Source organism: Xyrauchen texanus, chromosome 20 (genome assembly GCF_025860055.1).
Source record: "Xyrauchen texanus isolate HMW12.3.18 chromosome 20, RBS_HiC_50CHRs, whole genome shotgun sequence".
Lineage (NCBI taxonomy): Eukaryota > Metazoa > Chordata > Actinopteri > Cypriniformes > Catostomidae > Xyrauchen > Xyrauchen texanus.
Window position 1 is genome coordinate 43272374 of NC_068295.1, and position 27344 is coordinate 43299717.

Sequence of the window (27344 nt, forward strand, 5' to 3'; positions counted from 1 at the left end):
AGCCCTGTGCTTTAGCCACTACGCCACCACCACTCACATCTTGACTAATAATGGCAAGTTTGCCAGTTTCCTTATTTACACTAAATGAACTTATTTACACTAAATGAACAAGCTTTTCATTCCAAGTAGGACAACGGGTTCTAATAAAGACTAATGGTTGAAAAAAAAATCAATTTAATCAAAATAATATCCAGGTTTCTCCAATGTTTTACAAAACTGATCCAGTCACATTCGCAGAGCATGGTCAATGTGCTGAACTTTTCACCATGCAAGAAAGTGGCAATGTTATTAAATTTTATCAACACAAATTTTAAATACAATCTCACCTCCTCACCAACTTTGTGTTACTCAACAGATATTCAGCTACTCCAGCTGACTCAAAAAGGTGGCAAATTTCCCTCTCAGTCTCCCCCTTCCCCTTTTTCAACTTATAACTTACAGATACGAGTTAAATGAACATTGAAAACCCAGACAAAACTCACAAATAGTAAAGAAAATTTATTATTTTAAGTAAATTTTTTGTAAAACTTACCAACTTGAGTTCAGTATCCATAATGATTAGCTTTATTCATATTAATAGTTATTGTATAATTTGTAATATTATGTAATAATAATAGTCATAGCTCCCTTTCCAGTTTTCACATCGGCACTGCGTCTGTAGTTGACGCAATTGGAACTTCTCCCAGGACTGACAATCTCTGAAGGCCTTTAGAATCATGCCAGTGTAATAGGCAGATGGCTCTTGGTGCTCCGCCTCTTGCGTGCATATAAACCAGGTCACAGCGCCATTTCGTTCTAAATTTCTTTTCAGGGTCGCAATTACTTTTCTCATACTCTGCAAGCTTGACTCATCGTTTCGTAGTTTGGACTTGCACCCTTAAACTGTGAGTGTATTATTTTCGCCTCCCTGTTTGTGCGCCGACGATCAGCGTATCCTTTACGCTATGTATTGCAATTGTGTTCTATTATGTGTTTTTCTTAAAGAGACATTTGCATAGCTATGTCTTTTTCAAGATGCGTTTTGAAAATGTTTCCCTTCATGTAGTGATATAAAATCCCTCTGTCTGTCTGACGGGTATGAGTGCCATTTTATCTGCCTGGGCAAGACCACAAAGAATATGTGCTCATTGAGACTGATTGCATTCGATGTGAGTGTATGAAACTCAAGATGCTTCAATCTCGGCTCACCTTTATTCTAAATGGCCGAATCCACTCCCCTCTCTTCCCGATATCCTCCTTCTGTGGCTCCCGAGGGACAGCTAAGGGAGGTAAGCCATGATGGTATAAAGAGAGCAGAGATTTTAAGGAGGATTATATCCCAGTCCTTGTCTTGTGTCTCCTACCAATCAAGCATCTTTGTCTGTTCAGTGCACCTGTGGTGATTTGCGGACCGCACTGGCAGGAGGCGATCAATCAAGTTTGGTGGTGGTGATGAAGTTAGGGATATTTTGTCACTGGGCTTATATTGAGGAAACATGTATGCCCTCAGGTGAGGCACTTACTGTCATTTCCCCCCATGGACAAGAAAACTTGGCAAATCAGCCTCTGAGACTGAGTTGCTTGATATTTTTTTCTTGGATGTCAAAAAAAAAAAAAGTTTATAAACTGTGTCCGTGCACCTATGAGTTTCACTGCCGGATTGAGTCTATGGCACTGTTGCCTTTGCTGTGCTTTTTCAATGTACCTTACCACATTTAGACACTCTGGCCACCTATCTTCCTAGGAAATTGAACGGAGGTACAATTTAAGGTATTACATTTTAGGTATTAACATTTTACATTTGGGTTACTGTACACTTAACAGTGTAACATTACATTGACCTTGAAGTATGATGGTAATATACCAATCTATAAGCAGCTTGAAATGTTTATCTGCGTGATAAGACTCTGAAAATAGAATTTCTTTGAAAATGACCTATGAAAAGGAGTGAACACCTTTTACAATTGAACTCAATGACTGTTTAATGGATAAAGTCCTTTCAGTTTCACTGGGGACAGTTGGCAAAACATCCAAGAAGCTTCCAGTCTGCACTGTTCACTGGATAACATGAGTTTTTCCTCAGATGACCGTTTGAGTCAGGACACCAACAGGATAACCAGGGAATTACTAGCATCTAATTGTCTCATCAGATCTTATAGTCTGATTACATTAATGTGCTCTGCAAATGGAAAAATAATGAGGGGGAATAAAAAACAAATGATATGGAGCACACATAATAATTTAAATTACAGTGCTTAACTTCATGTGACCTTTCAAATACACCTGTAAATTTAATTAAAATCACAGTGCAACAGCACTCTCTTCATAATGTACCAAAATGATATATACTGTATAGGGGGAACCAGGGCTAATTTGTTACACAGGGAATGCTATATTTCAACTATAAGATTTGAGGTTGTCACGTGGGCTATATTTCACTCGTTATAAATTGTTAAGTCAAATTACATATATGTGTGTGTTCTCTAGCAGAGGTTTTGCTTGTTGGTTTCAAACACCTTGTAGAAAACCCTTTAAAATTAAAATAATCTTTGATTTTCACTTATCATATTTTTTATATAATGTCTCGGATTTGTGCTGAGATGCAGAGAGAGACCCAGGCCACTACGGTGCAACCATCAGGACATGCTCCCCATCCTCCCTGACTTTGCACAATAACTGTGCAACGAGGCTCACTGGAGGAAATGTGTACTTGCACAGACCCCAAGGCCAGCTGTGTGCCAAGACATCTGTGCCGAGGGGAGCCTCGGACAGGGAGTACCAAAGGGGGCAATGAGAGGACTCTCGGGAGGCAAATAGGTCCACCTACGCCTCCCTGAATCTCTCCCAAATCATCTGGACAGCTGCACGATTGAGGTCGTCCGGGACGTGAGTGGCTCACAGAGATTTCAATGTCTGCTGACTCCAAAGGAGGAGGCATCAGGTGAGTTGCGGGATACGACGTGAGCGGCATTGCTTGCCACAGAGACAGTAATACTGCCAGAAAGTCTAGGTAGTTGAAATTCTATTGCAGACGGGGCCCCGTCCAGAGCCCCGACACTGCCTGCCCGTTGCACACGGCGCCCCAGCCCGAATTCGAGGCATCTGTCGTAACAACGATACACCTCAAGATCTGCTCTAAGGGAACCCCTGGCCGTAGGAATGTCAGGTCTGACCAGAGGTTGAAGTTGTGGCGGCACCCTGGTGTGGGCGCCATGCCCACCTTGGGTCCCCACTCAGTGATGCCCCCACTGAGAAACATGTTGAAAGAGCCCTTGTTATTGCCGATTCTATTGTAAGGAACGTGGAAATAGAGACTCCAGCCACAATTGTTAATTGCATTTCGGGTACCAGAGCGTCTGACATCAAATCAAATTTAAAAGTGCTGGCTAATGCTAAATGTATATTTTCTAAAATTGTTATTCATGTCGGCACTAACGATGTCTGGCTTCGCCAGTCAGAGATCACTAAAGATAATGTTAAAGAGGTGTGTGAATTTGCAAAAACTATGTCAGACATTGTAATATGCTCTGGTCCCCTCCCTGCTCGTCGTGGTGAAGAGGTTTATAATAGATTAGTGTCACTGAACGGCTGGATGTCTGAGTGGTGTCTGGAGAATAAAATAGGATTTATAGACAATTGGAAGAGTTTTTGGGGTAGACCTGACCTGCTAAAGAGAGACTGACTCCATCCCTCCAGGGAAGGTGCCGCTCTCCTCTCTAGTAATTTGACTCATAGTCTTAATAATGATAGTATTTGACTAACTGGGACCTAGATCAGGAAGCAGACAAACTGGTTAATCAGAACGTCTGCTAGCTGCCTTGATACTTCACACACATAAACTACAACATATAGCGACAGTATCACCTATATATCTCATAGAGACTGTGTCTGTTCCCCGAAGTACCAACCACAAAACCCTCACTAAATCATTTAGAAAAAATTTGATTAAGGTCAAACTTGAACAAAACAAACAAATAAAGATAAACATCGTATAAAGATAGGGCTACTAAACATTAGATCTCTTTCTACCAAAGCACTAATTGTTCATGAAATTATTACAGATCATAGATTGGATGCACTATGTTTGACTGAAACCTGGTTTAAACCGGATGAATATATTAGTTTAAATGAATCTACTCCCCTAGGTTATTATTAGAAACATGAGCCTCGTCTGAAGGGTCGAGGAGGTGTTGCTACAATTTACAGTGAAGTTTTTGGTGTTATTCAGAGGACAGGATATAAATGTAAGTCTTTTGAACTAATAATGCTTAATGTGACAGAGTAAGATATAAAAAACAATGTCATCTTTTACCCTCGCTACAGTGATCACCCTTATTCTGATTTCCTTGGTGAATTTGCTAATTTTTTATCAGATCTTGTAGTTACTGTAGATAGAGCTTTAATTGTTGGTGACTTCAACATTCACATAGATAATGAAAATGATACATTGGGATAAGCATTTATTGATATTCTCCACTCTCTTGGAGTCAGACAAAATGTAACAGGACCAACTCATCGCCATAATCATACGCTAGATTTAATTCTGTCATATGGAGTTGATGTTGATAATATAGAAATTCTCGAGCAGAGCGATGACATCTCGGATCATTACCTCATCTCTTGTTTGCTGTGATCAGCTAATGTTACTCAATCTACACCATTGTAATGATTTGTGTGAGGCAGGAGCTGGCAGACGTGTGGTTAGGATCCAAACGCAAGTTTATTAGAATATACACAAAATAAACAAACTCAGGAACAAATTAAAGGTCCATGATGGGAAAAGGTAAACTAAGATGTTAACAAAAAGTAAGAGGGGTTGCTGGAGTGAACAGGCAGGGTGAAGGTAAAGAACATCTACGGAGGGAAGGCAGGTCCTCGAACGGGTAACAGCGGGGAACTAGCACAGAGAGAGAAAACCTCGGACGAATACACAGACGGGAAAAACATGAACAGAGAACGAGCATAGGCATAATCGACGAACAGGAAACGTCAACGAACGACAAAGGGAAGGGGAATCAGCGGGGTTTAAATAAAGAGACACGGTAAAGACAAAACAACAGAAGGTGCGGACAATAACGCAGAGAAGGGCCGGGAAAGACGGGAAGTGTAGTTTACACAAGGACAGTGAGACTCGGGGCGGACAACAGGGAAAACGTGACATGGAAAGTGTTCGGTGACGGGTGAAACGGAAAACCCAGGGCAGACAACAAGGGATCGAAACATGAAACACGGTGCAGACGACAAGAGATAGTAACACGAAACACGGGGCAGATGACAAGGGATCGTGACAACCATGCTATCGTTCAGGTAGAACTATTCTTTTGACCACTAATTCACTAATAATCTTCCAGATCTATCTCATACACTCATAAACCCCAAAACCCAGAAGAACTTGATGAAATAACAAAAAATATAAATGCAGTCTTCTCTAGCACTCTTGATAGTGTCGCCTCCCTTCGATTAAAGAAAATTAAAGAAATAAGCCCTGCACCATGGTACAATGATCACACATGCTCTCAAGAGAGCAGCTTGGAAAAAATGGAGCGCATGTGGAAAAATACAAAATTAGAAGTATTTCGTGGTGCATGGAAGGATAGTGTCAGTAGCTACAGACAGGCACTAAAATCTGCCAGGTCAGCATATTTTAGTAAACTCATAGAAAATAACCACAACAATCCTAGGTGTTTATTCAGTACTGTGGCTAAATTGGTTAGGAATAAAGCCTCAACAGAACCAGATATTACATCACAGCTCAAGAGTAATGACTTCATGAATTTCTTTACAGATAAAATTGAAATAATCAGAAAATGGAATTATGCAATCATCTGTCATAGCGCCTCAGAAAACAGTGTCTCATACTTTTCCTTACGTTCCTTACTACAATCCTTCGCTGTCATAGGTCATAAAGAGCTAATAAAACTTATCGAAGCATCAAAAGCCACAACATGGACCACACCGAAATTACCGGCCAGGTTGAACTGCGGTGCACCTCACTGATCTCTGTATGCATCACCTCGGTCTATTGATGGACTACACTCTTGAAATGGAATACATAGACTATCAATTGCCAACAAAAGCCTTCATCAGCCAATTAACAAGGACAATTGCATCTACATTAACTTTTGCAGTTAATACAGGATGGACTTGGTCATTAATCTTACAGTTCATACTAAATCTATCTTTAAACACTGTCCCTTAACACTTTCTTAGTGCAAGTCATGGTTTAAATTTATTAAACTATGCATAAGTAATATTGGTATTGTATTCATGATGTTAGCCAGAGGGGAACTGGCTCCCACAGTGAGTATGGTTTCTCCCAAGGTTATTTTTCTCCAATTAACCAACATCTTTATAAGCCACAGTCACCTTCGGCTTGCTCGCTGGGGTTCTAAATACAATTATTATTTAATTACTTATTTTTAAACACAATTTACAATCGTATTTTAACTAATTACACAATGATGACTCATAGACATTATAGACATTACAGTTTTATCTTCTGTTAATGCCTGATCTTCTGTAAAGCTGCTTTTAAATTATGTGTGTTGTGAAAGGCGCAAATAAAAATGACTGGACTTACCTTGACTAGAGGGACAAGCTCTATTCCTCCCTTCACCAGAAGGGTAGAGACCTCCGCCCGAAGGACCGAAGCATCCTCAGTTTGCACAGATGTGAAGAGGATGCCACTGAACCCACCGGGAAGACAGACCAGGTGTGGCGAGCTGCTCTGCTGGCCCGCAACTGTGGGTGGTTGTTGGGGCGGACGAGTGGCCCCGAGAACCGCCGAACTTACCTGTTTGCCGGCTTCCCTCTGACAGAAAAAAAGGGAATGCCAGGTGCCACTCACTGACTGAAAGAGTTTTCACAAGAGCAAGTGCCAAGAGGGCTGAGCATAAGAGAATGACCCAGGGAGTGAGGAAACTACTATTTTACAGACAAGTTGGGTGTCGGGGCCAAGTGGGCACCCGGTGATGTTATAGATGGAAGTGTGCTCACCTCGTGCTGGCCCAGGGGCGGAAGTGGAGCCCGTACGCTCACCTGGGTCAGGCCTGTCGGTGACAGCAACCTCATCCCTGGGTCGCCTGTCTCAGGGCCGCTTCGAAGCCCGTTCAGGGTTCTTAGCAGCCGGCTGACAAGCAGGCAGTGCTACCCTCCTGTGGGAGGATCTTCTTTTCTGAGGTCGGCATGCAGGCTCTGATGGTGAGGTTTCAGGGCTGACTCTGCAGGAGGACACCTTGGTGAGGGGCAGACGGAGCACGGGAATTTAGAGGCCTGCATGTAGCCGAGTCGTGCTGTGGCAGGATATGTTTGATGGCCTCCATCTGCTTTTTCACTGTTGAGAACTGATGGGCGAAGTCCTCGACAGTGTCACTGAAGAGCCCCCCTTGGGAGATAGGTGCATGGAGGAAGCAAACCTTCTCAGTATCACACATCTCTGCAAGGTTGAGCCACAGGTGTTGCTCTTGGATCACCAAGGTTGACATCGTCCGACCCAGGGTGCATGCCATGATTTTCGTTGCTCATAGAGCCAGGTCTGTCGTGGTATGGAGTTCCTGCATTAGCCCTGGGTCGGTCCTACCCTTGTGCAAATCTTTAAGCACCTTGGCCAGGTGGACCTGCAAGATAGCCATGGTGTGCAGGGTGGAGGCAGCCTGGCCTGCGGCATTGTAAGCCTTCCCAAGTTTTGGAAGGAAGCCTTGGTCGGTTCCTCCAGGTGGTCGCGCCTTGCGAGCATAGGTGCACCGCCACAGTGCACTCTACCTGGGTGAGCTCGACATATCCCTTTGCCGCCACGACGTTGAGGAAAGTCAGGATGGACGAGCCTGCGAAGGGACAATTTTACGGAAAACTGTTCATAACAGGCTCGTGTTCCTCTCACAACATCAAGTGAACAGTGTGTTTGCAGATAGTTGACCTACGGAGATACAATTTTTCATGTATGCTTCTTTATCACAATAAGCTACATGTACAGTAACCTTGTCAGCATGCACACATACAAACTGAATGTTTCAGAATGGATGTAGAGCCACCTTAATAGATGTGTTATAAAAGATTGCTACAGAATGTTTCTGGTATTGTTGTAGGGAAAGTGCATTTGTAAGAACTGCATTATGCAAATTTTCCAGATTAATGCTAACAATACTTTGGTTCATCATTCCAGAAAATCAAGAATGAGTCTGTACAGTACTGTCAAACTTGATTATTTATTCAAGTGCAAAACATGAGATACATTGTACAAAAGAACAACAAATGGAAGAATATAAAAAAAGACCATAATGTGTAGAAATATTATTACAACTGTAAACAAAACACCACAAATATCAGTATTGTAATTTTAAAATGTTGTGATTTCATGACCGTATACATCACTAAATTCATCAGTATCACTGCATTATGATTAAACAGAAATAATGGCACATTGTTGCTCTTAAACAAAGCATGCTTTAAATTTTAATCCATCACAAATTACATTAAAATGGGAATGTTCATTGTTATTTTAGTCTCTGTACTGCAGTATCTGTAATAACAGAGCATGTGGTCACTTCACATTAATTTATTTACACTTTTTTATTTAGCACAAATTTTATCTAAAGCTATTTCACTGCATATGCCATACTGAAGATATTCTATAAAGTATTTTTGAGTTTTTCCAGACTATTTGATTGGACTGTTTCCATTTAAAAAGTCATACATAAGCATCAAGTTTAAACATGTGGTTTTGGTTGCATTGCTGATTGACAGGCTAGTATGCGGTCCTGTCAGGGACACATCAGGATGCATTAGTGTTTAGAGTGTGATTTGGACACTTGTAAGTGTGGTTTCAGTCATTCGATCAAAAACTGCTTTGGACCCTATTTACACCTGCATTTAGCACTGAACACTTGTGAACAGATCACCTGAGAGTAGGGTTGCCAACTTTCTATCAGCCAAATATGGGACATTCCAGCTTTAAATATGGAACACTTTTTTCCAGCGATGCTCCAGCATGAGATGCCGTGCAAATGTTAAATCTTGTTTACATAGAAAATCATTGAAAAACAGGGCAAACAGACACAAAAATGCCTTTGGTGTGATTGTGAACAGCCCCTAATACACTTAAAATGAACATTTAAGACAATGTCCAGGAAAAAACTAATTTCTATCAGTCTTCACTTTTAATTAACATTACTTTTTGATCAAAAGAACTAAGCTGCAATCAATAGAGAAAGACAATATTTTTCTATCAAGCTTTTTCTTCCAAATAATTAAATTATGCTTTTCCTTTTCCATTTTTATAGCTCAAAGAACCAGCTTCTGTTAAACAATTTTTTAGTGTTGGTTTCGAATCCATCTTAATCGAGTCTTTAAACATGCGAGTACGAGTCGAGTCCGTTTAAACATGTGTTTACAAGTTTAAAGTGTGTGCCTCACGAACTTGGATCCCTGCCTTCACGGGTGATGACGAGTTTTGAGGATGGCCCAATAGACCCTCCTCCTCAGACGCTGTCCCACATTACGCCGGGTACACAGAACAAGGAAAGTGCTTCGAGGACTTCCTCAGCGCAGTCATTAAGAAGCATTGCTCCTCGACGTGACATTTCCTGCTCCCCCCGCCGTGAAGTGCCCCTTGCCCGGAGTTTGGACGCGTGGCTAACGCTCTCCAACCTGTCATGCTGGTTGGCCAGAACCATCCGACTCGGCTATGCGATTCAGTTGGCCAGGTGACCACCCCAGTCCCACTGCGTTCACTTCACATCCATGAAAGGCAAGAACGTCACCATCCTACATGCAAAGATTGCAGTCCTTCTGCAGAAGGGCACAATAGAGCCTGTCCCTCCAGCCCAGCTGAGGCAAGGGTTTTATAGCCCTTACTTCATTGTTCCGAAGAAGTGCGGTAGGTTGTGGCAAATCCTGGACCTGCGAGTTGTGAACCGGGCCTTGCACAGACTCCGTTCAAGATGCTGATGCAGAGGCACATTTTGGCATGCGTCCGGCATCCAGATTGGCTCACGGCGGTAGACCTGAAGGACTTTCACATCTCGATACAGACCCTTCCTAAGGTTCACATTCGACAATCAGGCGTATCAGTACAAGGTCCTCCCCTTCGGCCTGTTCCTGTCCCCTCGCGTCTTCACAAAGGTCGCAGTGGCAGCCCTTGCCCCGTTAAGAGAAGTGGGCATTCACATACTCAATTACCTTGATGACTGGCTCCCGCACTCCCGAGAGTTACTGTTTGCACACAGGGACCTGGTGCTCATGCACCTCAGCCATTTAGAGCTTCTGGTCAACTGGGAAAAAAGCAAGCTCTCCCCGGTTCAGAGCATCTCTTTTCTCTGCATGGAGTTAGATTCAGTCTCAATGTCAGTGCACCTCACAAGCAAGTTTGTGCAGTCAGTGCTGAACTGCCTGAACTTATTCAGTCGGAGAACGGCGGTCCCACAGAAAGCTCTTTCAGAGGCTAATGGGGCATATGGCATCCTCAGCGGCAGTCAAGCGGCTTGGGTTGATGCATATGAGACCACTACAGCACTGGCTCAAGACTCGAGTCCCGAGATACGCATGGTGCTGCGACACATATTGCATGACTATCACACCAGCCTGCCGCCACTTTTTCAGCCCTTGGACAGACCTTGTATTTCGGAGTCCCCCTACAGCAAGTGTCTAGGCGTGTCATGGTCATGACATACACCTTCAAGTCAGGCTGGGGTGCTGTGTGCAACGGGCTCAAAGCCACCGGCTCCTGTACTGGACAACGCCTGCATGCATCAACTGCCTCGAGTTGCTGAGGGTGCAACTCGCCCTGCGGAGGCTATTGCCATTGATCCAGGGCAAGCACCCACAACAAGTTGGTTTACACTCTCGTCGCATGTCGCAACTCGCCTGACAGTGGAGGCAGCAGTGACTCAGATCGCTGCGGGCCACTCACATCCCCGGCAACCTCAACGTCACAACGGACGCATTGTTGCGGCAGGTGCCGCTCAGGGGAGAGTGGAGAGCTGCAAGCATTCTCTGTCAGAGAAATGTGCTTGGAGTTCGGTCCGGAAGACTCTCACGTGAGCCCTCACTAGGCCCAGGCTGTGCCCGCCCCTTCGGGAAATACGAGCACACTCTACTATCTGCAGAGTAGCTGGTTGGGCAACACCCAATACCTTCGTGAGATTTTACAATCTCAGGGTTGAGCCGGTTTCCTGTGTTCTTTCAGGTACGATCAGGTAACTTTCATAATGTGTGGCAGCTGGCCAGGTGTACTGCTTGCATATAGTGCCTTTTCCCTCCAGGAGGTGAAGCTGTGCGCTCTTCTCTCCCATGCGAGTTCACAAAACGTGAACCCTGGATGTCCATTTTTCCTGATTTATTAAACATTCTCTGCAGTTTGGGTGGGACACACTAAAATATGTGAAAAAAGTATTCCCTATGGATTTCATACAGAACGCAAATCTTTCCCTCCAATACGGGATGATTCAGTATTATATGGGACGGTTGGCAACCCTATCTGAGAGGCATCTTAATACCAGCTATATGCAGGGCCAATGTAATACTGCACCAGTTAAGCAGACAATTAACAGTTAACAATTAATTATACTCAATTTTCTAATCATACAAAACAGAAGTTGATGCATAAACATTTGTCATATTTTATGTTCTCGTAGTATACTGTGATGTGTTATATAAGCAAACCCTTTAGTACTATCTGTTTAAATGTAGCATTAGCAGACATTAGGTTTAGTAGTTTCTAGAAATGTAGAATTTTAGAAATTAACTCCCAGGAAGCAGTAATGTAAAAAATATGGATGCCAATGGATGTTCAGGTGAATTTAGTTTTCTTAGATGGTTCGTTCACTCAGATGAAGGTAGGTTACACATCACAACAACAGCCTGCAAAGAGAAGCACGTGCTTCAATTACCTCATCTTATTCTAAAACATGGTGCTTGCCTTACTAATAGAGTTGGTACAACAGAAAATGAACACAGCACAATTCAAAATATGTAAAAATATATTGTATGTGTATTATGGCATAATATATGACATAATGATGCAAAATACATCAACAACTCCTTTTAGACCCCTTTCACCCTGTTCTGTGGCATTAAATGGGCTAATGGCAGTGTAGATTACCTGCAGGGTTCCAGCATCTTCTACTGTTCTACAGTGGCTAGTGCACTATCAAATGCACTATAATGCAGGGACACTGTGACAGAACCTTGGAGACTGTGTGCAGCAAGGTTTCCATTAGCTGGAAATGTTCAAATTCAAAAATTGTTTGTGCTGCACTGCCACAGTGGATTTTCCCAACAGTTTGTGAAGTTCAGTAGCAGCCTGTGTTAATCATGTCTCGCGTGCAAGTTTAAAACACTTCCTTTATCGCATCGGTTGATTCACTGGTGAGTAGATCCCAAAATTCATGCACTTAACTTAACGGGAGACTTAATTCACGATAACGTAAAAAACAACATATTAGCACACGTTTGGCGCGATTCAATCAGAAGAGGACAAGCGAGACACATCACCATTATAACTGGTCGTATTATGCTTCTTTTTTACCACTTCTGTTTGGATTTCGTGGGAGAGACTCATTAATGACATATTAATCATTAGTCCTATGTCAGTGTATGACATGCATGATATAGCGCAAAAAGTAAAAGAAGAAAAAGAAACCGTATAAAACGCGCACCATTTCTCTTAATTGTACTTGCATTTAATCTAAGCACAAACATGATATTACAGCAGAATTCAAAGTAATTTAGTGTAATACCTGAATTAACAGAGCTTCAAATGTGTGTGCTTAGAGATGAGATGAGCAGATTTTTGTCCAATTTATCCAGCAAACTTTATCATTCCTGGACACATTGGCCAGCTCAAAAACTCTGGTGCACAGTGCAAGGCAGGTGTTCAAATGGCTGCTGATATCATGTTACAAGCACTATCTAACTCTGTTTTTGTGTGCTTACTTAATTCTAAATGTTCCCCTGCTTTGATACATTTATAAAATTCTTGGCACTGGTCTCAGCATAATGTGTCCCACTATCTGCTTTCATGACAGTCAATGCATGGTTTATTAAAAGGGTCATATAAGGACATGCTTTAATGGTGTTAAAAAAAGAATATTGCGTCAACGCGTTAACTTCGACAGTTCAACTCTAAACATATTTAAAACAATGTACATTTACTTAGAGGGGTCATGGCATTTTGCTTGATCTTTTTACAAATATAGGTCATTGTACTATAAAAACATACTGGAAGTTTCAGAACTGAAAAGTTCCTCCTTAATAAAATAAGATAATTTATTTAAACCAAGCTACAAAAACGGCTCATTTGGAATTTGTGGTACTTGTGACGTCACAAGGACCAAATATATCTGCGTATACAATGCCTATTTTCTGTCAATGCACCCTTGGCGCCGGTCATCCTAAATGGACTTACACAGGACACCTTCATGCCTGTCTGGATTTAAATGTTTTTCTACATAAACATGCACAGACAGACGTCTTTGACTGCTTGATACATATCTCTGGCCACTTTTATAAGACGCAGTGTCAAGTTACAACTCTGAAGTGTAGAAGCTCTCTGTCAAGGACACGTTCTTTTGCCCATCTGCACTATTTGTAGTTGTTTGTGTATGAAAACATGAAGGAATGATTCTGAAAACCGGATGTGGATGTGTTTTCAGTGTATTTTAGTGTGGATTGTATAGTCGGCTCAATTGTAAGTATGGTTCAGTCTTTGCAAAGGAACTGTTATTAAATGATGGGGCAGTTAAAACACATGATTGCAAAAACCGTGAGTAAACAGTTTAATTTATGAATATTTCATATGTCATGACTATATGATAGTTTATGGTTCTGACAACATGTTTACACCGGGCCGATGCGACATGATGCAAGGGCTTGAGGCTGCTTGAGGCACCGGGCGCGTCGACATAACCTCTCTTAACAGTTTATTTGTGTAGGTGGCAGTTGTAGCGCCAGCACGTGCAGCACAAAATGGAACAGGACATCGGTTTACTGTTGGCGCAACACTACACGCCACAAGGAACACTTCCATGGTAGACAGCATCATTTATTATAATGGGTTCTATTGCTTTTGAAGCCACTCTCGTGTCCAGTGTACAGGGTGTGATTTTTAACAGTTGTGCTTGAGATTCACAATTTAATACAGTATATTCTGATGCAATGTGTTGGATGGGCATTATGTGTAAACCCTGACATTGTTTTATAATGTTGTTGAGCTACTTTGTTGAATACAAAAATACAAAAAAAATTTACTAACATTAAGAGTGGACCTCAGGGGAGATATTAAAAGTATACAAAAAAAGAGCATACTGTGACCCCTTTAAAAAGCAAAATGACATAAGATATTTCATCTTGTTTTTAGAGAAATCTAACAAATTTAATAACGTTTATGCTTATATATTAATATATTTCTTACATTTTTGGCAAACATGCATAAACCCCACTATATTTGTTTAGATTTCTCTGAAAAAGACTCACAAAGTGTAGCACTGCACACTATAACAGTGTGCTAATCCATTTTTCCTGAGAGAGTTAATCCTAAATGCAATCTTCGTGCCAGTGGATGAAGTGTTTGTAGGAATGGGTGTTTGTTGAGGTGAGGGTGTAATGTATGGTAATTACATTTTCAATTAGGTCCTATTTTCTATAGGTCATTGCGCTTTCACAAGACATTTCAATTCTACGTCTGTTTTCAACACAAACTTGTAATTCAGTTCCTGAATTTGCAATTTGGGGATTCCACCAGCCGGTGGTAAGAAATTTTATTTAGGGATGCACCGAAATTTCGGCCACCGAAAAGAGAAAAAAGGTAGAAAATATGAGCTGAAAATATATACCTCAGTGCTCAGATTTCACTCTGGATCGATCTAGCCCTTATCACGGCGCTACCAAACAAAGGCCGATCATTTCAGCGGTGTGGAAATTCTTCAAAGTTTCTGATAAGGACATCAAATTTGCGATCTGCAGTGTTTGTTCAGCAGAAATTTCAAGATATATATATATATATATATATATATATATATATATATATATATATATATATATATATATATAGGCCTATATATATATATATATACACACAGAGTACAGCAAGAGATTGATTCTACAGGAAAGTGCCCCCGATCCACAGCAGTGCCACAACTAGCGCAGCTACACCACAACTTGAGGCGTATCTAGCTGAACTACCCATTGCCAGAAGCGAAAATCCCCTTGACTACGGTCGCTTAAACAAACACCGCTTTTCTTTGCTTGCGCGGATTGCGCACAGGTGTTTATCTGCCCAAGCACCAGCACAGAGAGTGAGAGACGGTTCAGTGCAGCATCTCATGTTCTTGATGAGCTTTCAGACAGGAGAGACTGTCAGAACGTTTAGCAACTTTTGTTCTTGTAGTTAAATAGAAAGCGGTCCTATTTGATGTGTATAGCAATTACATTACACTTGTTCTTCACTTGAGGATGCATCTGTCGTTTACAGTTGAGGTTGGATTTAGTTCAATTACTGCTGTTTTGCACAATAATTTTCACTTAAAGTGTACATACATTTACATAAACAGAATAGAGCACTATATATATAATTATATATTTTAGTTATATATAGATCAGTGGAATAGAGGCTCTCTGCCATTCTGTGTTCTGCCTTTTGTTTTAATTAAAATTACTGTTGCATATTTAAAGTTTTTGAAAGATGCTTGCTAAGTTCATTACTTGACTGTTGTTTTGCATATAATAGTTTTCTAAAACTTTACATTATTTGGATAATTGTTAATAAAATCTGTAAAATTAGATTTTTACAGAACTGAATGAATAATAATATTTAATAATGTTTTAATATATTTTTTGTCCAATTTTGGTGTGTTACTTTCAATAAAAGTGTGATTTATTTTATTGGTTTGTAGTTTTTCAATTCAGATTCATTAAATTCATGAAATTAATGAAAAAGTATAATATTAATACAATTATACACAAAAAATGTTTTATTTAAATAGGTAAAAAAAATAAAATAAGGAAATTTCGGTTTTGGTTTTCGGCCAAGTGCATCCTGGATTTTCGGTTTCGGCCCAGAATTTTAATTTCGGTGCATCCCTAATTCTAATACATTTAAAAAAAATAAATCAAAATCGACCAGTAGAAGTGAAGTGTGTGCCGATTCAATCACTGTTAATATTAGCAATGATTTGTATGTCAGTATATGAAAATAATTTCTAATGCTAACATTCGATTTTGCCAAACACACCTGCACCTAGACTTAGTGCATGCTTGCACTAAAATACCAAAACTTCATGGCTATGGCCATTGACTTTGCGCTTATGACTTTTGTGCTTTGTGCTAGTGCTCTTAAAATAGGGCACCATATCTTATGTCAATTTGTTTCTCCGGAAAAAAAAGTTTTTTGTTGTTGTTTTAAAGATGTTTAGATATTTCAACCAGAAAATAAGACAAACATGATTATTTGTACTGTAGATGTGATCTAAAACATTTAGTACAACTATACCTTTATACCTCAAAGACTTAATTAAAGGGCACCTATTATGGAATTTTGAAAATGACCTTTCATGTAGTGTGTAACAGATTTAAGTGAACAAAAACATCCTGCAAAGTTTTATATATGAAAGTTCACCGTAAAAAAAGTTATTGTCTCTCAAAAGTAGGAGTCGACTCTGAGTCAATTTAATGAATCGTTTTTCCAATGAGTCATTTTCCTTTTCGTTGTGACGTCAAGACGAAAAGTTATCAAATTGGCCGCGCCCACTCATTGCGCGCGCAGACACCAGGGAAAACGTATCGGTTACCTAACGTAACCTCGGTTCTCTCTAGATGAGGGAACGAGTATTGCGTAAGCTAGCTTACGCTACGGGAAAGATTCATCTTTTCTGAGATATTGAAGCCAAAAAATTATCCTTAATTTTGTATCCATTGTCAACGCAGTGCGGCAGCTGCAGACCTTGAGCGGGCTAGCTAGCGAGCTCATTGGTTGCTCTGCGGCAACTGCTGCAGCCTATAGACGAGCTTGGGCGAACTCGCATCCAATGAGAGGCATCCACGCACTCACTGCATCAAAGCCCGCCAAAAAGGGCATGACTAGAGTGCATATAAGCGTAGTTCGTAGGCTGGAACCCTGGTTTTCATTGACTGAAGCGAAAAGTCGCCGCGGGCGCTGAAGCACGGCCGGCTACGCAATACTCGCTCCCTCATCTAGAGAGAAACGAGGTTACGTTAGGTAACCGATACGTTCTCTTACGAGAGGTTCTCTCGTATTGCGTAAGCTAGCTTACGCTACGGGAACCCATTGTCAACGCCGTGCGTGCCAAGCATCCACTGTATGAGCCCCAGGGAATTAAGGGGGAACCCGGGGGAGCCCTTATGAGTGGGGAAATAAGATTTGATTTGGCCGGCAAGAATATGGGTCAGTGTTTGTGTAATATATAAGCACATAGTGGGAAGGGAACGACAGAGCGGCGGTGCCGGTCTGTGTGGAATGTGTCCCATCAGTGCAGCTCACCAGGGGAGCTGTAGCGTATTAAACCGCTAGTAGTTTTGCCTGCAGAGCAGGCACTTCCATATTGTAAAATCTGACAAATGTGGAGGGGGAAGTCCATCCCGCTGCCACACATATGTTGTGAATGGGAATCCCGCTGGACCATGCCCACGAGGATGCCATGCCTCTAGTGGAGTGAGCCCTAATGCCCAACGGGCATGGCAGGTCTTTTGACGCCGTATGCAGCAGCAATAGCGCCCACTATCCATCTAGATAGTGTCTGTTTCGAGGCGGCGAGACCTTTGCGCGCCCTCGAACTAAACGAAAAGCTGCTCTGAGCGCCTGAAAGTGGCGGAGCTGCGGTATACAATCTCAGTGCTCTGACTGGGCAAAGGAGATTGGCGTCGCGTCGCTATCGGATGCTGGTAGCGCCGATAGGGAAATGACCTGTGCTCTGAAAGGAGTACCGATCACCTTGGGAACATAGCCGTGTCTAGGTTTTAAAATGACCTTGGAGTCACTTGGTCCAAACTCAAGACACGCAGCGCTGACAGACAGCGTGTGAAGGTCTCCCACACGTTTGACTGATGACAGGGCAGTCATAAAAACGGTTTTGAGTGAAAGGTATTTCAAATCCACGGATTGAAGTGGTTCGAAGGGGGGCTTTCATAGTTTCGAGAACTATAGAAAGATCCCAGATAGGAACCGATGGGGGCGCTGGGGTTCATCCTTCTAGCTCCCCTAAGGAAGCCGGATGACCAGCTCGCTTTTTCCCCATGACTGGCCGTGCAGGGGTTCAGCTGAACGCCGCAACGGCTGCCACATACACTTTGAGCATGGATGGGGATCTGCCCTTATCCAGCAGCTCTTGTAGAAATACGAGCAGCTTACTGACACCCCACATGTCCACGGGTCCAGGTCTCTGTCGGTGCACCATTTTGAGAACAGACCATTTTGACGATAGAGTCTTCTTGTGGAAGGGGCTCTAGCGTGTATAATGGTATTTATTACTCCTTCTGGCAGAGCGACGGGTAGTCATTGATCACCCACGCATGCAGCCCAGCTCTGGGTGGGGATGCCAGATTGTGCCGCGAGCTTGAAGGAGGAGATCTGCTCTCACTGGGATGGGCCACGGCGCTGTCAGTGACAGCTGCGTAAGCTCCGGGAACCATGTCTGATTCTCCCAACGTGGGGCTATGAGGAGCACCGAGTGACGCTGCTTCCTGATCCTCTGCATTACCTGTGGCAATAGCGAGACAGGGGAAGGCATAAAGCCGGCGCCTGGGCCAGTCCTGGGCCAGCTGCCCTCGCTTTTGAGAAAAATATCGGGCAGTGAGAGTTCTCTTCTGACGCAAAGAGGTCTATCTCTGCTCTACCGAATAGGTGCCATAACGCCTGGACTGTTTGAGCGTGCAGGGACCATTCCCCTGGGGGAATATTGTCTCTGGACAGTCTGTCCGTGCCGCCGCTCAGGTGGCCTGGCACGCAGCGTCGCCCTCAGCGAGCGCAGGTGGCACTGGGACCAACTCAGTATGCGTCCGCCAGATGGAAAAGGTTCCTGGATCTGACACCGCCCTGATGGTTTAGGTAGGATACCACAGATCTGTTGTCCGAACGGACCAGGACGTGGTGACCCTGAATGACCGGGAGAAAGCGACGCAGCCGCATCGACCGCTATCATTTCCAGACAATTTATGTGAAGGAGCTTTTCCTGAACTGACCATAGGCCTAAAACCGGAGAGCCCTCGCGAGACCACGCTCCAACCCGTGTTGGACGCTGCCTGTCGAGATGACTTTTCGGCGAGATACAGCTCCCATTGTCAATCCTCGCTGATACCACTCGCCACTGTCCAAGGCTGCAGAGCTGAAATACAGGTCTGAGTCACCTTGATGGGCTGGCGGCCTGTGGCCCAAGCCCGGCGAGACGCCGGGTGCTTAGCCAATGCTGAAGCGGGCGATGTGCAGTAAACCCAGCTGAAGTACTGCTGCGGCTGAGGCCATGTAACCTAGCACTCTCTGGAATTTCTTCAGAGGCGTGAGGCTGTTCATCTGAAAAGATGCGGCTAGTCGCTGAACACGGCGCAGCTGTGTAGATAAGCGAGCCGCCATTGCCACGGAGTCTAGTTCTATCCCAAGGAAGGAAATTGTCTGACTGGGCTGTAGTGAGCTCTTGGTCCAATTGACTGCAAGACCCAAACTGTTCAGATGGCTGAGGAGAACTGCTCTGTGAGACAGAAGCTCCATATGTGACTGAGCCATAATCAGCCAGTTGTCCAAATAGTTCAGAATTCGCGAAACCCTGACTCCGCAGGGGTGCGAGCGCCGCGATCCATGCACTTCGTGAAAGTACGGGTGCTAAGGACAGGCCGAACGGAAGGACGGTGTATTGATAAACCTGGCCGCCGGCTGAATCTCAAGAATGGCCTGTGACGGGATTTATCTGAATCTGAAAGTATGCATCTTTCAGATCGAGAGAAATAAACCAGTCCCCTGGCGCATCATGCGCGAGGAGTTTCCTGATTGTAAGCATTTTGAACGGTCTTTTGCAAGCACCTTGTTCAAAACCCTGAGATCTAATATGGGTCTGAGGCCGCCGTCTTTCTTGGGAACAAGAAAATAACGGCTGTAAAGCCCCGACTCGCTCAGAGAGGGTGGCACTTTCTCTATGGCCCTTTTGCACAGAAGGCTTGTTATTTCTGAACGAAGCATGCACGCTGCTTCCGTGTTCACAGTGGTTTCGAGCCAGCTCTGAAGCGAGGAGGGCGGCGATCGAACTGTAGCAAATAGCCCTGTTGTATTGTGCTTAAAACCCACTTGGATATCCCTGGAATAGCTTCCCACGCTTTGAAGCTGTAACGCTAGAGGGTGAATGGCCAATTCACTCTGATTGCTGCACACAGAGCGCTGAACAAAATGTGTGAGCCGCTTAATGTGTTTATGCATGATTGCTCGCAGACAGCATGAACAGGCTGTTTTGTGAGTGACTTCCGATTGGAATGAATGGGGAAAGAGTCACATCTGTTACATGATGCGTAAGCATAGTCATGGGCACGGGACTTACACACAGAGGAATGTTTGCTGGCCGTGTAACAGAGCTGGCAGAGAATGGGCGCCAGACGTATTCGTGGGCGCATTTATTGACTCTAGCGCTCGAGCGGTTCAGTAATCGCTTTATGTGAGCGTGCTCTGGTGGGGATCACGAGACATGCAGTGCTTGTGTGCAGAAGTGAACACTGGATTGTGGGCATGTTTTCTACACATAGGGCTGGTCGTGTGACAGAGTGGCCAGAGAATGGGCGCACGCACGCATTTGTGGGCTCTTCATTGACTCTGATGCTCGAGCGGTTCAGTAATCGCTTTATGAGAGCGTGCTCTGATAGGGGCATCGGGATGTGTTATGCTTGTGTGTAGGGGCTGAACACAGGGTTGTGGGCACATTTTCTACACATAAGACATGTTTGCTCTTTACAAGATTTATTTGGGTCGCCGTGAAAACGGCATTTGAGTGCAGGCAAGCGGGCAGTGTCACCGCTTGTTGGCTGCTAAATTCACCACTGCAGTAGCCTGAGAGAAGGGGACTGACAGGGGCTAAGCTTTGACGGTGGTCCGCCGCGGCGGACTGAGCCGTTGTTTGTTCAACAAAGCTAGGAGGACTTCGGTTGTTCAGGTTTCAGCGCAATCTTAGGCCGAGGCCCGCGGGGGGGCGGTGGTCTACGGCGGCTGTCTGAGCACGATCTGGGGCGGCCGCCCTGTCGGCGCTGGGAAGTCTGGCTTTGTTGAGCTGGGCGCTGTGAAGATGCTCGTGCAGGAGGCTGGTTACGTGGGCGGCCTGCAGAGGAGCTAGTGCGGCGAGGCAGGAAGAGATTCATGGCTTGGGTGGCTTTCTGGACTTCCGAAAAACGGTCAACGCCACTAACCGAAGAGACCGGACGGAGAGAGCGGCGCGTTGAGGAAGGTGGAGCGCTCAGTTTCTCCCATGTCGGCTAGCGTTAGCCACAGGTGTCTCTCGGTTACAGTCAGCGAGGCCATGCACTTCCCTATAGCTTGGGCTGCAGCTTTGGTGGCGCGAAGGGCGAGGTCCGTCACGCTCCTTAGATCTGTAACAGCCTCTGGGTGCCTGCCTCTCTCATCCCACTCCTGAAGAAGGTCCGCTTGGAGGATCTGCAAGACGGCCATGGAATGCAGAGCAGATGCGGCTTGGCCGGCGGCGGAATAGGCGCGGCCAACACAGGCGGAAGTAGTTCTGCAGGCCTTAGACGGAGCACTTGTTTAGACCGCCATCTCGCGGAGGGCGGGCAAAGGTGTGCTGCTACCGAATCCTCGACCGGGGATGGAAGAGTAGCCCTTCGGCGGCGCCGGCCCACTGAAGCGAGGCGGTGGAGACGTGGGATCGAGTCCTGGCCGAGAGAGCGCTGCTCCACGATTTAGAGAGCTCGGCGTGGAGTTCCGCAGGAAGGGAGCGTCCGGACGCGGCGCCAGCGGTGACGGCTTTGAAGAAAACAGCCGTCGAGTCTGTTGGGAGCCTGCTCAGGGGGCGGTGACCACTCGAGTCCGAGGCGGTCGACGGCCTGTGTGAGGAGGCGTATCAGTTCCCCTTCGACTCCGGCGCGGGTCCTGCTGGATTCCTGGGCCATTGAGGAGGCTTGTGACCACTCCTCGCTGTCCGAGCCATGATGGAACAGCAGCCTTTGTCCTCCGCCTCGCTCTCTGAGGTGGCAGTAGTGCGGCTGCTCTGCGGCAACTGCGCATCCCGGGGGGGCGGGGAGGGTGAACGCGATGCTCGAGGGAGGGGCTCCGGTGAGACAGTCGCTTCTAAAACCGGTTCCGGCAGCCTTTGGGAGCGGCGCTTCTTCCGGCGCGGCGAAACAGAAGGCGGTGCGGCAGCTCCAGTTTTGCATACTTCGAGTCGAGCCCGCAGGGTCGACATCGGAAGCTCCTCGCAGAGGTCGCATCCGCCGTCAGCGTGGCCGAGCTCTGCATGCCCCAGTCCCAGGCAGAGAGCGCAGATGATGTGTCGGTCTCCGGCGCTGAGAGGAGCGCGGCATTAGCCGCAGGAAGTGCGAGGCATCTTTAAAAAGACGCTCGATACTCTTTTGTGAAGTTCGCTGAGGAACTTAGCTTGCTCTAAAAAAGGATACGTCGCCGGATGGCGTAGCTCGCAGGATGGCTGAAGGTGGCGAAGACGGCCGGCTTCTTCGAGCGCTGTCCACGCTTGCTAGATGCCCCTCGAACGGCGACGCGGCTTCCAGTTCAGAGATGCGAAGAGCTTCGCTGAAGAGATGAAAATCAGGGTTCCAGCCTACTGAACTATGCTTATATGCACTCTAGTCATGCCCTTTTGGCGGGCTTTGATGCAGTGAGCGCGGGACGCCTCTCATTGGATGCGAGTTCGCCCAAGCTCGTCTATAGGCTGCAGCAGTTGCCGCAGAGCAACCAATGAGCTCGCTAGCTAGCCCGCTCAAGGTCTGCAGCTGCCGCACTGCGTTGACAATGGATACAAAATTAAGGATAATTTTTTGGCTTCAATATCTCAGAAAAGATGAATCTTTCCCGTAGCGTAAGCTAGCTTACGCAATACGAGAGAATCTCTCGTAAGAGAACTAGAAAACATCATGTCGACAACAAGATGCTATGTTCTGAAGTGCATATCAAAAGCGACCTTTTTTTCACTGCCCAGGGATGAGCATGTGAAGAATCAGTGGCTAGAGTTTATATTTACAACTATACCACACAAGTATAGCCCGAACCTTGTGCTGTGTTCGCCTCATTTTAATGACGATTGCTTTACGAACATGAATGCTTTCAAGTGTGGATTCATGAGCGGTTGATACTGAAGGAAGGTTCAGTACCAAGTTTATTTGGATCAGCTTCCTCCTCCGAATCACAACCTGTAAGTATTATTAATAATTGTTGCTTTTATGTGTTTTTTAGCATGTTAATAAGTATTTGTGTGTGTTGTGTACGTTACGCTCAGTGCAGCTTCTAGGTCTCCAATGTCAATTTTTTGGAAATATGTGAAATGTTTGTCGATGTTATTGGAGTTGTCATAAAGAATAGAGCAATAACTTGTAGTAATGCAGTGCTTTACCAATATGTTTATGCGTTGGGCTAACGCAAACAATAACTGATTGGGTGTTTACCACCGAACTTTGGGCTATGATCGCTAACATAAATCAACTCAAATTCCTTCTCTGATTTTGATTTTTTTACTACAAAGCGGTGATGGGCGTTCCGTTTCTGACAATCTCTGCACAGAGTATACCAATCACAACTGACTGGGTCATCTGACCAATCACCGCAGATTAGCTTCACGCAAAGGAGGGGTTTGGAAAAATGAGTCGTTGAACGAATCGTTTGGGAGTCGGTGAGCAAATCAGGTAAACATAAATGCATATTATAAGACAACAAAAGTGTTTTTTTGTCATTGCATGCATGTAAAACTGTTGTTGGGGACTTCCAAAACAATATTAGGAACATTTTAAATGCCATAATAGGTGCCCTTTAAATAATTAATATGGGTTGATGTTTGGATGAATATTTTTGAATGAGATGTGACTGCTATCACAGAGTGAATGATTTTCTGTGGTCTACAGCATTTTCTTCATTTGTCTCTTTTCAATGCAGTAAATTCATGTTGGTGTGGATCAGGAGTCGGCAACCTATGTCCTAATGCTGGCATGTGGAGGGGTAATCACTGGCACGCCAGCAACAATGAGAGAGAAATAGACTATTTTATTCATATGCAGACATCACACCTCTCCCAGAAGTTCCCGGAGTATCCCACATATTGATAGTGGTTCCCTGACCCCGGAATTTATATACAATATCCCAGAAATCGATTTTTTGAGGGGGGGGCAGAGAACTTCTAATAATAGACAGGTTTTGGAGAGATAGAAAGAGCAAGTGACAGAGTGAGTGTATCCTGATTGGTCGCTCTTCCTGGTAAATAGACCTATCAATTTTCTCTGTGGGCGGACTTTCAGGGAGGGTTATCTCCATATTTACTGTATCTTTATATGACACATTCATTATAAATTAACCAACGTTTCTAGATAAACTTGAATGTTTCTAGCAGTCACAATGTTTTGAATTTCTTTATTTATCTTGTTGGTTTACCGATGTCTCCATACAAAATGGTGGCGAGGGCGTGTTTGATGACGTTGTCAAATACTATCTATAAACACTGCAGTAAACTACACAAGAGATGAAGAACGACTGGACTACAGAATTTGCCAGATTTCAGGTCAGTGATTCTCAACTGCTTTTGCTTCAAGACCCAGATTTTAAATTGGATATCAATTGGCAATCCAATACGGTTTTTAGGGTGAGTGAATGTTACACAACTTATCCATGTTGACACCTGTCTAATTTGACAAGCCTTTACCAAGTGACAGATGAATCTGTGCTGAAATACTGAGGTTGATTGGACACACAACCTTCGACATCAGCAACAAAAGATATGGGAAGTTTTCAACTCCCTTAGTTGATACATCTATGTGTTTTATCTTAAAGACATTTGCACTATATGTTTATTTGGATTTAGTTTTTCCCTTGTTGTTGACCCAGCAGTTGAGAAGCACTGCTTCTTACTTGTCTTAGGTCAGAGGGTTTATCTGAGGTCAACATAAGACCAGCAGAGGCTTTTACAGGTGAGCGGAGGTAATGCTGAATGTGTGAGGTGATAAAAGCTACTGGAGATTAAATGATTGACTGACCTGAGTCCTGCTGGAGCGCAGTGCTGACCTTGCAAAGAACGACATTGTTACGAGCAGCATGCTTCCGATTAAACTGTGAATGAGGAACACTAGCTCCATTATAGCAATCGGCATCTGAGAGACAGAAACAAGACAGTTAAAAATAGACACCCTCATATCCAACACACTCTTATAACAATACATCCTTTTGTCTGCCCCACCCTTGGTCAGCATTTTAAATGTCAGTCTGGTGCCATATTCAACTCTAAATTTCTAAAGTCTTAACTTAATGATCATTCGCCATAACACTCAAATTCCACATGAATTTCAAAATTCAAAGATTGCTGCCTCAAGAAGTGTTCCAACAGCAGTGATGTCAGTGATATCAAATACCATTGGCTCTTCATGTCTTGTGACCGATTGTGCCATTCTAATGTTTGGATGTATATTTTTTTTAATGGAATACGATTTTCCATTATTAAAATCTTCGGTTCCCAGTCTGTCGCTCACTTCGACGTTGTGTCGAAGAAGCGACACTAGGGGTCTCTCTTGAGTGCCGAATATGCCTCTGATCTATGAAAAAGGGCTAATGAGAATTAGGGAGACAGTATTTGCATACCCCGCCCCCGGACATACTTGAGTGGCTTTTCTCCTTCTCTGCACGGCAGTGCGGATTTCCCCTGGGTGCTTCAACAATGCAAAAACTTAAAAGAGTTTATTTAAAAGAGTGATTTTCTCTGAAAGAGTATTTTCCCCTAAAAGAGCAATACACAGCTGGCGTTGAATGTCCATTTCAGGACGCATCTTTATAAAGATTCCTTTCTGCCCCTGTGTATTTCCTGGATGCGGTAGAGCGCTCTCTGCTTCAGATGGCCACAGGCGTTGTCTCGTGTGTCTGGGTTGCGATCACACCGAGGCAGCGTTTGTGGATGGTTCATGTTCTCACTGCGAGAACATGACCATGGCAACGTTGCTTTCATTGCTTTCAATAGAAAGCATGCCACTCCAGCCGCCCCACGCATTGCTCCTTCTTCCCACGGGATTGAGGACGGTGCGGCTGTGATGGAGGTGATCTGGGGATGGCAGGTACGCCCCCTCGGACCACCCGCCCCGGCACACTCGTTGTGCTCGAGGCAACAGTGGCTCGCCTCACAGCCAGGCTGCCTATCCTCTAGAGCCCTAGGTGGATGAGCTCGCCGCTGCATCGGAGAGCGCGGCATCTGACGCAGATGACTCCCCTGTGCTGCCGCCTTCGGGCCAGCACGTCCAGGCTGAGGCTGACACGCAGATGTCCGATACGCTTGCCAGGGCTGCCGCCAGCGTGGGGTTGGACTGGAACCCTCCGTCCTCCCCACAGCCATCACGGTTGGATGACTGGTTCCTGGGGGCTCCGCGCCGCTCACAGCCATGCCCCCGGTCCCGTGCACCCCTCTCCACACGTCACAAAGCCAATCACTCATCCACTCTCGCTACACTCGACAGCGGAGCGGCCCACGGGTACATGGCGATTCCCCAGGTGGACAGGGCTGTTGCGTGCCACCTGTGTACCGAAAACCCAGTTCGGCCTCTTCGGCGACACCGTCGAGGAATTTACCCAGCAGTTCTCTGCGGTGAAGAAACAGACGGAGGCCATCTCGCATATCCTGCCCCACCGCAAACCTGCCGCCATGGGCCATGCCCCATCTGCTCGCCGAGGGAAACACCCTGCTCCACCTCAACCCAGGCCCAGCTCTCAGCCCACGCGTCGAGCACCCCGCAGGAAATTGACGCCCCCATCTCAAGGACCCCTTTGAGGACCCGCAAGGCTCCCAGACGCTCCTGAGACGATTGACCAAGGGACCAAGACGTTAGCGGGTAAGCGAACCGCTCCGTCCCCCGGTGGAGGGCTGGGAGGAGAATCTTTTGTTGAATTTATTTCATTACTAGACGGGGCTGCGGTACCGACATTCTCAGTAAAAGAGCTATTTCCTTTGTCTCTGGGTCACCTGGCCTGCAAATGCTGTTCTCGCGGAACTATACGGCACTCTACGGCACGCTGGATGTGGACCGGGCCGGCCGGTTCCAAGTCCAGAAGCTGCCGCTACAGGACCTCCTCCTCAGTCACTAACCCACCCCCTACCGGGTTTGTGGAGCAGTAGACCAGTTCCACCTAGCGGCTGGAGTTTTTTTGGTGAAATAAAACTCCTTCGGAACAGTTGTGGATG

General features: G+C 45.0%; 1 protein-coding gene across 2 annotated transcripts in view; it reads right to left on the bottom strand.

Annotated features, from left to right (window-relative positions):
• Positions 1 to 8170: 8170 nt before the first annotated feature.
• Positions 8171 to 27344, bottom strand: part of si:ch1073-291c23.2 (uncharacterized protein LOC799862 homolog) — a 49715-nt gene continuing 30541 nt past the window's right edge. For both annotated transcript variants that reach the window (XM_052151288.1, XM_052151289.1), the window contains exons 6-7: positions 25162 to 25275; positions 8171 to 11835 (exon numbers count right to left, since the gene is read on the bottom strand). In XM_052151288.1, the coding sequence (XP_052007248.1) occupies positions 11797 to 11835; positions 25162 to 25275 (153 nt within the window). In that variant the 3' untranslated portion in view covers positions 8171 to 11796. The remainder of the gene's footprint in view (positions 11836 to 25161; positions 25276 to 27344) is intronic.